Source organism: Lampris incognitus, chromosome 1, assembly GCF_029633865.1.
Source record: "Lampris incognitus isolate fLamInc1 chromosome 1, fLamInc1.hap2, whole genome shotgun sequence".
Lineage (NCBI taxonomy): Eukaryota > Metazoa > Chordata > Actinopteri > Lampriformes > Lampridae > Lampris > Lampris incognitus.
Window position 1 is genome coordinate 138,578,480 of NC_079211.1, and position 12,397 is coordinate 138,590,876.

At 47.2% G+C, this 12,397-nt stretch overlaps 1 protein-coding gene across 1 annotated transcript in view; it reads right to left on the bottom strand.

The window, feature by feature from the left end:
- kiaa0825 (KIAA0825 ortholog) overlaps window positions 1–12,397 on the bottom strand; it is a 67,827-nt gene that overhangs the window by 2,944 nt on the left and 52,486 nt on the right. Inside the window, exons 16-19 of the mRNA XM_056294183.1 lie at window positions 9,568–9,798; window positions 9,072–9,376; window positions 8,729–8,835; window positions 5,265–5,403 (exon numbers count right to left, since the gene is read on the bottom strand). Of these exons, the coding sequence (XP_056150158.1) occupies window positions 5,265–5,403; window positions 8,729–8,835; window positions 9,072–9,376; window positions 9,568–9,798 (782 nt within the window). The remainder of the gene's footprint in view (window positions 1–5,264; window positions 5,404–8,728; window positions 8,836–9,071; window positions 9,377–9,567; window positions 9,799–12,397) is intronic.

The following is a 12,397-nucleotide window of genomic DNA, read 5'->3' on the forward strand; positions in this document are numbered from 1 at the left end:
TTATTAAGATAGCAAATATGCACCTATATGGGCTGGTGCACAATGCAACATTATGATAGCAATCTGCCAAGGTGCAAGCACACCTGGCTGTTAAAGGGAATGGGAGATGACACTCTGATTGGTTTGTTTCATCCATCCATCCATCCACTATCCAAGCCGCTTATCCGAATTTGGGTCACGGGATGCTGGAGCCTATCCCAGCAGTCATTGTGTGGCAGGTGGGGAGACACCCTGGACAGGCTGCCAGGCCATCAGAGGGCCCACACATTCACACCTAGGGACAAGTGATGCCATCCATTGACCAACAGAGTGGTTCCTCTGCATGCCATCTGATGTCTGTGCCACTGGTCCGATAGGGCTCATAATCCTATTGGGGCATCGAGTGCCCTGCTGCCAGCGCCTTCTTGGATTTGAATTTGGAGTTATGTTCCCCTAGCCTTTGCCTAAAGAGGCAAATCTACAAGGCAGTAGAAACAGACGCAGCTAGTACCATCTACTGTCATAATGGTAGCAGCAAAGGCTGACCTGACTTGAATGTCCTTCCTCACCACATCCATAAACCTCCCCTTTGGTCTTACTTGTGCTTGCCGAGCGTAAACTGAATCACAGTTATCACTGTTTCGATGGACTGCCGAAGAAGAAGAAGAAGACCTAGGGACAATTTAGTACGGCCGATTCACCTGACCTACATGTCTTTGGACTGTGGGAGGAAACTGGAACACCCAGTGGAAACCCACGCAGACACGAGAGGAACATGTAGACTCCACACACAGGACGACCTGGGATGACCCCCAAGGTTGGACAACCTCGGGGTTCGAACACAGGACCTTCTTGCTGTGAGGCGAGCGCGCTAACCACTGCTCCACCGTGTCACCCTGGTTTGTTTCACGTTACGCCCAAAACACACCTATGGTTAATTAAAAGACTAAGTACAAACCCTTTCAGCCATGCGCCTTAGGTTGCACTCAGATTATCCACCGTTAAACTAGAAAAAGTAGATTTAGACACTTGCCATGCGCTTTGGCTCATGCGCTTAGATTGTTAAGATACAGCCGTGTCTCTTAGCCTATTCCCAGTTTTATCATCCTTACAAAAGTAGAAACTGATCATGATTTCTATGAGGCACTTTTTCAAGCACATTCGTTCCACCTATTCCCTAATTGTTCGGCCCCAAGAAAAGAGGAAATTAATCAGAGCTACTCAAAAGCAAGAATAATGAATAATAATTTTAAAAAAAACAATGGGAAGATTTTTAGGACACAAACTCACTTTCTACATCCGTTTGAAAAAGATGAATTTGGTTAGTGTAATACTCTAGTGAAATGTGTGGAAGCAAGGATGTGTGTGTGTGCGTGTGTGTGCATGTGTGTGTGTGTGTGTGTGTGTGTGTGTGTGTACAGGGGTACTCCCAGTGTGAATCCACTACATCCCCATCCATCAACTTGTCATGGCCTCTAAACCTCCTCTCCCTCCATCCTTCTGCCCTCCCAGTCTGATCTTGACCTGCCCACCCTCACCTTGACCTTGGGCTTGCAATGTACAGATTGTTGCTATGAGGGGCTAACTAGGAGCCTCTCTGGACATAGCTTTGCATCTTAAACTGGGAACATACTGGATGCTATATAGGCCAATGACAACCTCAATTTGGCCATGAGCATCTCCACCTGTGTGCCCAAAATAGGGTAGTTCCCCCCCCCTTTTTCTCCCCAGTTGTACTTGGCCAATTACGCCACTCTTCCGAGCCGTCCCGGTCACTGCCCCACCCCCTCTGCTGATTCGGGAAGGGCTGCAGACTACCACACGCCTCCTCCAATACAGGTGGAGTCGCCAGCTGCTTCTTTTGACCTGACAGTGAGAAGTTTCGCCAGGAAGATGTAGCACTTGGGAGGATCATGCTATTTCCCCCCCAGTCCCCCCCCCCCGAACAGGCGTCCCCAATTGACCAGAGGAGGCGCTAGTGCAGCGACCAGGACACATACCCACATCCAGCTTCCCACCCGCAGACACGGCCAATTGTGTCTGTAGGGACGGCCGACCAAGCCGGAGGTAACACAGGAATTCGAACCGGCGATCCCCATGCTGGTAGGCAACAGAAAAGACCACCATGCCACCCGGACGCCCTATATCATGCTTTTTTGAATACAATCCGGACAAGTCTGTGCTTCTCAGCAAGTGTGTGCCCCTCTATGACTGCAGTGTTAACCAGCGTGCTTGCCTAGGGCACTAACCTGTGAAAGTCAGTCAATTCAATGTGTGGTGCCCAGTCTTTTACAAGTTGGTTAGAACTTTACTGAAAAGAAAACTTTGTTACTTCAGCATATGAATGCATGAGCACCCCAGTTCCTAATTGGGTTGTCATGGTCAGTCTGTATCCCCTGTATATTCATCAGTAGAATCAGCACCAACTCATTGAAGCAGAATAAACAGCCCCCTCATAGCTCTACTGAAAGCCTCACCCTTGCACCTATTGTACCGTTCTATCAATGTGTGACCGGCCATGGTAGTTGTTTAGAATTCCTCCACCCTTTGTTAGCACCACTGACCCATCTTTTACTTCAGGATTATCAAAATATTTGACATCAGCGTAGAGCCTTGGCACAATAGCAAGGCAGGAAGCAGGAAGCAGGAAGAAGACTGGCTTAGTTTGCTCTGAATATGGCAAAGGTATGGCCTGAACAGTCACACACAAAACTGTGTAATGCCCGATTTATGCTTTCCCATTGAGGTGACGGCATAGCACCGCCGCACCTATGGCACATAGATTTATGCTACTGCAGCGTCCGGGTAGTGTAGTGGCCTATTCCCAAGGCTCAGCTTTTTTGGTTTTTACCGATTTTCACCAAAAAACACCCAGATTTTTTAATAGGAGCAGATCGGTTTAAACTGATTTTCACCCGGATTTTATGTTTCCACGGATCCAAAAGTTGTTCCTGTTCATGTGAGGTTATGTAACAATGTCATCTTGTGGCGAAATTCGGCATGCTGGATAGCTTTGAAAAATAAAAACCGAAAATGCTCAGCCTTGTCTATTTTGTTGCCTACCAACACAGGGATCACCAGTTCAAATCCCCATGTTACCTCCGGCTTGGTTGTGTCAATTGGCCGTGTCTCCAGGTGGGAAGCCGGATGTGGATATGTGTCCTGGTCGCTGCACTAGTGCCTCCTCTGGTCGGTCAGGGCGGCTGTTCAGGGGGGAGGGGGAACTGGGTGGAATAGCGTGATCCCCCCACGCGCTACATCCCCCTGGAGAAACTCCTCACTGTCAGGTGAAAAGAAGCGGCTGGGGACTCCACATGTATCGAAGGAGGCATGTGGTAGTCTGCAACCCTCCCCAGATCGGCAGAAGGGGTGGAGCAGCAAAAGGGATGGCTCGGAAGAGTGGGGCCAACTACAATTGGGGAGAAAAAGGGGAAAAAAGATCTATATGACTCCATAGATGCAACTCATAGACTGTTAAGCACAAAATTAAATGGCAGTTCATAGATAACAAAATCAGCTGACAAAGTAATCATGATTACTTTGTCAGTCATGAACCAATCCCTCACACTGGTAACACGGCATCCTTGGTGTTTACATTCTCTCAATGGTAACAATAGCAGCAATGGAGAAGGCTTGCAATGGAAACTACTTTGCTAAATGATCTGTGAGATAAAATGTTGAGGCAGGAGGACAGGGCATTGGCTATGTTTGTATGCCAAATGCAAGAGATGGATGAATTACTGGATGCCAGTACTGGAAACACATAGCAGGTAGTTGGCCCTGTGGTGTCCAAGTAGTCTGTATCCTCCAGTTCAGTTATGTTTCTGAGGAGGCGAGTGTAAACTACAGCAAATCCCTCTGCATAGTTATTCAGACACTGCAGAGACCTGTGGTGGAGCTCCACTGTCACCTCCACAAAATAGCATAAATCAGGGGAAAGGGTATAAGATAATGCCTCTTAAGCGCTACGTAATGTAGGAGAACTGTATTTTGCTGTATATTTGACAAACTTATAGGTGGACGATGTCAGGACTTGCTTTAAAGATCAGTCCCACGTGGCTATACATGCTGCAGTAACCAAACTGATTTTGAAAAAAATTACTTTTACACCTGACTGATCATTTGTAGGTACTTTCTCTTACTTTTACTGCGTATTTTTTGGACATAATAAGTACAGGGACATGTGACCTTTACATGGGACCAGCATGTAATGTGTGCATTGAGCACTGGGTGGGAGGCAGAGAGAATCGGGGCCCGCCCAGCTGGTCAAGGAGACACACCTGTCTGTGCCTGACTATGACCTCTCCCTTAACGTACAGGTGTGTTTCAGTAAGGAGATTAGAGGAGCCATTGGAGAGGTTCAAACACTGGACCTTGCATAGGTTTTAGCCTCCAAAAACTATTGGACTGTTGCTTACAACCCCCATGAGGGAATAGTTATTCACAATCTTGAGAGAAACTCACAAGATTGAACAGAAAGAGGCACGGTGGCGCAGTGGTTAGCGCGGCTGCCTCACAGCAACAAAGTCCTGGGTTGTCCAACCTTGAGGGGGTCATCCTGGGTTGTCCTCTGTGTGGAGTTTGCATGTTCTCTCTGTGTCTGTGTGGGTTTCCTCCACAGTCCAAAGACATGTAGGTCAGGTGACTCGGCCATACTAAAGTGTCCCTAGGTGTGAATGTGCCAGCCCTGGGATGGACTGGTGGCCTGTCCAGGGTGCCCCCCCGCCTGCCACCCAATGACTGGTAGAATAGGCTCCAGCATCCCCGCGCCCCCAGTTGGGATAAGCGGCTTGGATAATGGATGGATGAATGAATGGATGAAGAGAACGAGTGAAACATGTACAAATCTTTAACGGTTATTGCACAGGACTAACAAAGATTTTGAGTACTTGTCAGTGAACAACACTTGTGTAATGTTCCTTCTTTTTCTCATGTAGAAGGTAACGAGAGAAATGACACTCAAGTGTAAAAAATACAACAAAAAAATACTCCGACTGTGGTTTTACCTTAACACGTTTACTCTCCACGCCTATCTCCCAATCCCCTGAACAACTCGTATGTCACTGAGAATGTGACACAACACCACTCAGTCTAGGTTTGTTACTTTTTTGAGAACATCAAAACCTAAGAACAGAAGAGCTCCCTGACTGCAGACAAGTAGCTGCCCCACAAACACACACACACACACTCTCCACCCCCCTCCTCACCCGTTTTCCCCCATGAACAGCCTGCGGCCTCAGGCCAGCAGACACCTAATTGCTGGGGGAGAAGGAGTGTTTGCCTACCTCATTGCCCCGGATGATGTGATAGATCTGCCTCAGGTAGCCGCTGCCACCTGCTTTGTGGCAGATCTCCAGCAGCATCAGACCTATTTTCTGCTCAGTCAGTTCAGCCGCCGCAACTCCTTTCTCCTGCGCTGCCACACTCTCCCCACTGCGCTCAAATACACTGAAATGGGAACAGTGAGACAAGAAGGAAGAGATAGAAAACCAGAGACAAATGTAAAGAGAGAGAGAGAGACAGAGACAGGGAGAGAGATGTTTAGCTTTTCAATGTTTAAATCCTTGCTCTGGCAATATGTACATCGTAACGTCATGCCAATAAAGCCGTTTGAATTTGGATTTGAGAGAGGGCAGAAGGGGAGGGTAAATATGTGGAAAAGAATTACAGGAAGTAACAGTCGTGATTGAAGACAGCAGTATAAGACTCTGAGCTAATGTTACTAGCTTCTTCCTTTTCATGTGGTGAGGTCTTCTTAAGTGAGAAAAAGACATTTGTGTCTGTATACCTCTTCAAGGGCCACACTCCTGGCCCAGGAGCTAGTTTCTAAACTTCTCTTCTCTCTTTTTCTTTTTTGTGCAAAAATTGGGGGTATTCTAGGGCGGCACAGTGGTGCAGTGGTTAGCGTGGTCGCCTCACAGCAAGAAGGTCCTGGGTTTGAGCCCCGGGGTAGTCCAAACTTGGGGGGGTAGTCCCAGGTCGTGCTGTGTGGAGTTTGCGTGTTCTCTCCATGTCTGTGTGGGTTTCCTCCGGGGGCTCCGGTTTCCTCTCCAAAGATATGCAGGTCAGGTGAATCAGACATTCTAAATTGTCCCTAGGTATGAATGTGTGTGTGTGTGTGTGTGTGTGTGTGTGTGTGTGTGTGTGTGTGTGTGTGTGTGTGTGTGTGTGTGTGTGTGTGTCGGCCCTGTGAGATGGCCTGGTGGCCTGTCCAGGGAGTCTCCCCGCCTGCCGCCAAATGACAGCTGGGAGAGGCTCCAGCATCCCCACAACCCTGGGCGCAGGATAAGCGGTTCGGATAATGGATGGATGGGGGTATTCTAACCCCAGCCCCCAGTAAAATGCACTGCATTTTTTAAGATTATTTTTCTGGCATTTTCTGCTTTATTTTAACAGCGACATTAGAGGAACACAGGAAACGTGGGGATAACATGTTGGGAAGGGACACAGGCTGGATTCGAACCCAGGCCACTGTGGTACGGACTCAGCCTTATGTGGTACGCGCTCTACCAGGTGAGCCACGGGGGCGCCCCAAAATGTACTCCATTATTCAAATCAAAGTTTAACCACTTTGAAACCATTTCCTTCATAGCACAAAGAGAAGAATTCTGTTAAATTAGATGTTTATGCAAAAACTCTTTCTCTCAGAGTGATTGAGTGAGGAAATAGCCATGATGATACACCCAAATGATTTTAATTGACGGATGCTGTAAAATTGATGATTTGTGTACACATGTGCGAGGGGATGTGTATGTGTGTGGATGAAATGTGTGTCAAGGTCCCCACGTACAGTCTCCTCCCTGGCAGAAACCGCAGTTATTTTCCTGCCCTTTCTCTGCAGATGGATTTCACACCGCCGTCCATCAAGCACTTTCCTTCACACACACACCTCCTGTCATTGTTTTTTCTCCCTTTCACTCTCTCTCTTTCTCACTTTCTCTCTCTCCGTCTCTCTCTCTCTCTCTCTCTCTCTCTCTCTCTCTCTCTCTCTCTCTCTCCACCTTCGTAATTATAAGGTCGCGGAAACTACGTCGCCTGTCAGGCAGTCATTGGCAGGCTTGACATTGAGAGTAGCAAGGAAGAGAGAGCCTGTCTGATCTGTACGTTCCCTTTCGTTTTATTCTTTCAACGGGGTTGGGGTGGGGTTGGGGGTTGGGGCGGGGGGGGGGTTTGCCAGTGTCGTTGTCAGGTGGCGGCAGTGGCTGTGCATCCGTGTCAGCACCTGCGCTGTATCCTTTCCTGTCCATCACTGTGCAGGTGAAGCAGATGATTGGATTCAGTCAGCGGGGTGATTAATGAGGGCCTCTCCGGATTTGGGACAGCCTATCAATCATGTCATTAGGGCCAATGTGCCCTGAAAGAGGCAGACCTCCGCCAAGGAATAACTGCATTCATCTTCATCTGTGTATGCATCCCGTCATCCCAGCCAGGGTCACCATGATGGAGAACAATAATCTTCTCCTCTACAAATTACTTTGCAAAGACAAGGTGGGTGGTGGTAGTGGGGTGTGGTGTGGGGGTAGTTGGGAGAGAAGGGAGCTTAACGGGGGGTGGGGGGGTGGCGTGTTCCCGGTAGTTGGTTCAATAAATGTGCATGTGTGTGTGTGTGTGTGTGTGTGTGTGTGTGTGTCTCTGTGTGTCTCTGTGTGTGTCTTTCTGTTTGTGTGCTTGATGCCAGCTGACAATGAACAGGGGGTTGTTTTTGGACTTTCTACTCTCTCACTTCTCCTGCCTCTCCCCTTCTCTCTCCCTCTCTCTCTCTCTCTCGTCTGACACCACTGTATTCTGATTGTTTACAAGCCAGGCGTCACTTCCCTGTGAAGGTTAGTTTAATGAATAGTAATGATCCCAGTGAACGCCTCCGACAGGTGATACATAATCACTCTTCTTTCACTATTCCACTCAACTCCCTGTTCCCATCACCCACCTCCCCTCCATATTCCTGTCACTGAGCCAGACAGTTTGTTTTCTTTTTCCGGGAACGAGGTATAATCTACTCTGCATTTGATTTATTTAAGTTTTTTTAAATTTATTTATTTTATCCTTTTTTTTTTTTTTGCCCGTGTTCATGTGGTTTTGTTACTTTGCGGAGTCACCCTTTAACAAGGATGGATGCACGTAGAGTCTGATGTGATCAAGCATGCAGTCACAGAGACAAGTTCTGGGAAAGAGTTGCGGAGCACAGAGCCAAAGGTCGCAGGGCAGTCCAAACTGAAACCCGACCCCCCCCCCCCCCCCACAGCATATTTCGCACTGTGACAGCAGCCGGTTCACCACAAACACATCTCTACGATTCATTGCTTTCTGTGGGAAAAATTGCTTTTAATGATTACCGTCCATCAAGACTTTGAGCGGTCAATTAAAAAAAAAAGAATATCTACATTGTAAAGTCCTTTCATTGTGCTATCCCAAATATATTTACTGTCAACTGGTACAACGTACCATAAATCAGTTTGAAACTCTTCCTTCATTAGACTCGGACCCATCTACCTCCATTCTGCTGCTGATCCATCAATGACATTCAAGTATTAGAGAAATGTGCAGTCATTTCATAAAAAGTGATTTTCATCATCAAAATGGTCTAGTATTTCATGTTTTGTTAAAGATGGGACATGAATAATCAATAACATTCAAAAACTGGGAATCATGATGGATTAAATGTAAATTACCCTGTTTGGAATACATAAAAAAAAAATCAATTTCAGGCCGACAGTGACCTCATGTTAAATCCCGCCAGTTGACCTCTCACCTGCCTGAGCACAACTTGCGGGCCCTCTGCAGCTGCATGGTTATCCACTTGGGTCTATTCTCCTCCAAGACCTGCAATACCTTGTGGACTGTGGGTTTAGGAACACCCTGCCAGGCACAAAACAGCAAACCAGGCTGAGCAGAAATACGACATGTGGCACTACATCAGTAATTTCACTTACATAAAACTTAAAAATGGCACATTGAGACGGATCTCGGATATCATTTATTTAGTAGTCCACAATCAGACTTCAACAGACAGCCAGAAATGTGCATACATATATACTACATGCACGCGTGCGCACACACACGAGCTCATACATTACCCATACATTATCTTTTACCTTCTGTTGAATGCCCATGGTAGCCTGTAGGCACTCGGCCACCAGGGCTAGGCGGTCCTTCAACCCCCTGTCAAGGGTCAGGTCACTGATCTTTTCCAGGGTATTTTGGTCCTCCAAGCCCTGGACCAGGCAGCTCAGTAGGACCCAGAGCAACAGGCCCACGGAGCGCAGCTGCCGGGTGTATTGAGAGAGACGTCTCTCTGCCACATGGAAGAGGAAGCGTACAGAAAGAGGAATGGAGGCCACAGCCAAGGGCAGGTTGGTGAACAGGAAGGACAAAGCCTGAACGGCTAGCGATATGACACCTACAAGGTGAGAGCAAAATCATAAAAACACTCAGTAGCAGGTTCCAATTAAAACAAATGTAACTTTAATGAGAAGCGCTCAAACAAATTGCAGTCAAACAGATGTAGATTGTGTCAGCCCAAAATGAACATAAAATTACACAGAAGTATTTTTCATTTTCTTGAAGCTGTACAACTCAACGTGTATGCACCCTTTGCAACAGCCTCCTTTCCCTGCGGTTCCACCGGGGTGTAGTTCCACACTTTGGGGATCTTAGCCAGGATGCTCTCTGGAGGACTCCGTCTGAACAAGGCTCCTTTGGGCTCCTCTGTGGTTTGCCAGGCCATTGCGATAGAGACCGTGTGTCTCAAGAGACTGTGGATGGATTTGGTGATAACGTCCCGGACACAGCTGACCAATACGGGGACTGTTCGTGTTGTGTCTGACGGAAAAAGAAAATAAATGTGGCAAGTAAAACAGTGAGGCCAGACCAAACATAAGGGGGAATGGTATACGTCTGATGGAATACAGATTCAAACATCATGGAGGCTTGTTAGATGTTTGCTGCACCACTGCTGTGTCATTTGCAAGCCTCTATGTCATCTAATGGCTGGGAGAGCTGGCGTTGGATCGGCTGAGAGAGCGTGGTCTGCTGCGTCCGGCGGGCCCAGGGACCACGGCCCTGCCTGGAGCTGCGCCCGAAGAGGAAGCACCGAGCGCGGTTTAACGGGCACGGAAGCGGGGCAGGCTAAGCTAACTGCTAGCCCATGCAGACCGACAGTTCCGACAGTCATCCTGGCTGGCGTTCGTTCTCTGGACAGTGGAGTTTTTGGACTGTGTTGTACTACATGGACCGTGTTGTTAGCTGTTTGTGTGTTTCTTTTTTCCTTTGTTTTTATATGTTTTTGGCGGTGTCATTTCTGGAAATTTTGGATACGTGTTCTTATCTTTTGCATTGCACTGCTGTGGGCTGGGTGAAGCGAAATTTTGTTTCTTTTGTGTATGCAAGTACATGATAGAAATGACATTAAATTGTTCCTGATTCCTGATGAAATGTAAGAAGTTATACTCAAGGATCAACGTTTTTGGATTTTATGATTCAAAGTCATCCAGAATGCCGAATTTCGCCACAAGAGGACACTGTTATGTAACCTCGCACGAACAGGAACAACTTTTGGATCCGTGGAAACATAAAATCCAGGTGACAATCAGTTTGAACCGATCTGCTCCTTTTAAAAAAATCTGGGTATTTTTCAGTGAAAATCGGTAAAAATCGAAAAACGCTGAGCCTCGGTTATACTGAAGCAACAACGGAGGATGCAAGATGAGAAGAATTCACTTGTGGCGACTCCAAAGTAGAAGCCTTGTTTTACTGCGTATACATAAACTTTTCTGAACCAGGCACTAGTTCACTCAGCCATCATGGCACCCTGGATCTGCTTCTGATTCTTCTCTGCAGATATAACCTAATTTGTCAAGGAATGACAGAACAGAGACACTGATAACTCGTGTACCCACATCAGACAACTCAAATCCTCTTTCCATTTTTGTTGTTGACATATCCAGAGTAAAACGTAAGTAACGTCAAGTTAATTCAGATGTTCTCTATCAAACCCAGGTGGGCTGACAGTAGAAATCATACTACTCCCGCCAGGTGTATTATGTCTTTCATCACTCTGCCCTTTCATATCCCGCTCATATTGATACCAGAACAGCTACAGCATGAAGTTGTATGGCACCCATAAACTTCCTACAGTGCCGGCCATAAAACCAAAGGCTACATCAGAAAGATTTAGTATAGTGACAGCAGTGGAAGTGCATTGAAGTCCCTTGTGACACCTAACAAATCTATGACCCCAGACCCAGTGAAATACAGGAGAGAAAAGGGATGGCGGTTTCTGTATACGGGGGGGGGGGGGGGGTGCTCCTTGGCAGGTGAGGCAGAGACCTACCTACTCCACAAACTCACTCAGTTCTCGAGACTTTACACCACCTGCTACTGTACTGACCACTGCATCGACTTGAAACAACTCGCAATGGTGTGATGCAACAACACTGCGAGCGAAGAAACAGGGAAACTGCCTTTCTTTTCCCGTGAAAGCTGGTTCGGGAAACGATTCAGATGGAACATGCGGGCATCCTGTCACCCGAATCATAATACAAAGACTGGGCACAGTCTAGCAATTAAAGTAGTTAACCTATCAGGAAAAAAAATGGTTGAGTAATATTAAAAATCTCTTTTTCTCTCTCAGTCTGTCTCTCAGCTTCCTTAACTGACTGCTATTCTAGAATAATTAACAACCAAAATATAAAAATCACCACTATAAAAATTCAGACGCCAAACAACTTCTGATTAAGCCCTGTGTCAACGCTTACGGCAGAAGAAAAGCAAGGGGAGGTTGTGCTGTAATGGCAGCTTGTAACAGTATATTCTAGAAAGAAAGAAAGCCACTTTATTTTTGTCACTGTACCGTTTTTTTGTTACAGTGACGTTTGTTCTTTCCACACAGAAAGGACCTGGGACGGCCTGGGGTTCGAACCCAGGACCTTCTTGCTGTGAGGCAACAGTGCTAACCACTGGGCCACCGTACTGCCACACACACACACACACACACACACACACACACACACACACACACACACACACACACACACACACACACACACACACACACAGTGTCAATGATTCTGTGTTTATTTTTTTTATATTATATTTCTTTAAAAAAAAATTGGGGGGGGGGGGTTTCTCCCCCGTACCCAGCCAATTACACCACTCTTCCGAGCCGTCCCAGTCACTATTCCACCCCGTCTGCCGATCCGGGGAGGGCTGCAGACTACCACATGCCTCCTTTGATACATGTGGAGTCTCCAGCTGCTTCTTTTCACCTGACAGCGAGGAGTTTCACCAGGGGGAGTAGCACATGGGAGGATCACGCTATTCCCCCCAGTTCCCTCCCCCCCAAACAGGCACCCCGACCGACCAGAGGAGGTGCCAGTGCAGTGACCAGGACACATACCCACACATCCAGCTTCCCACCCAC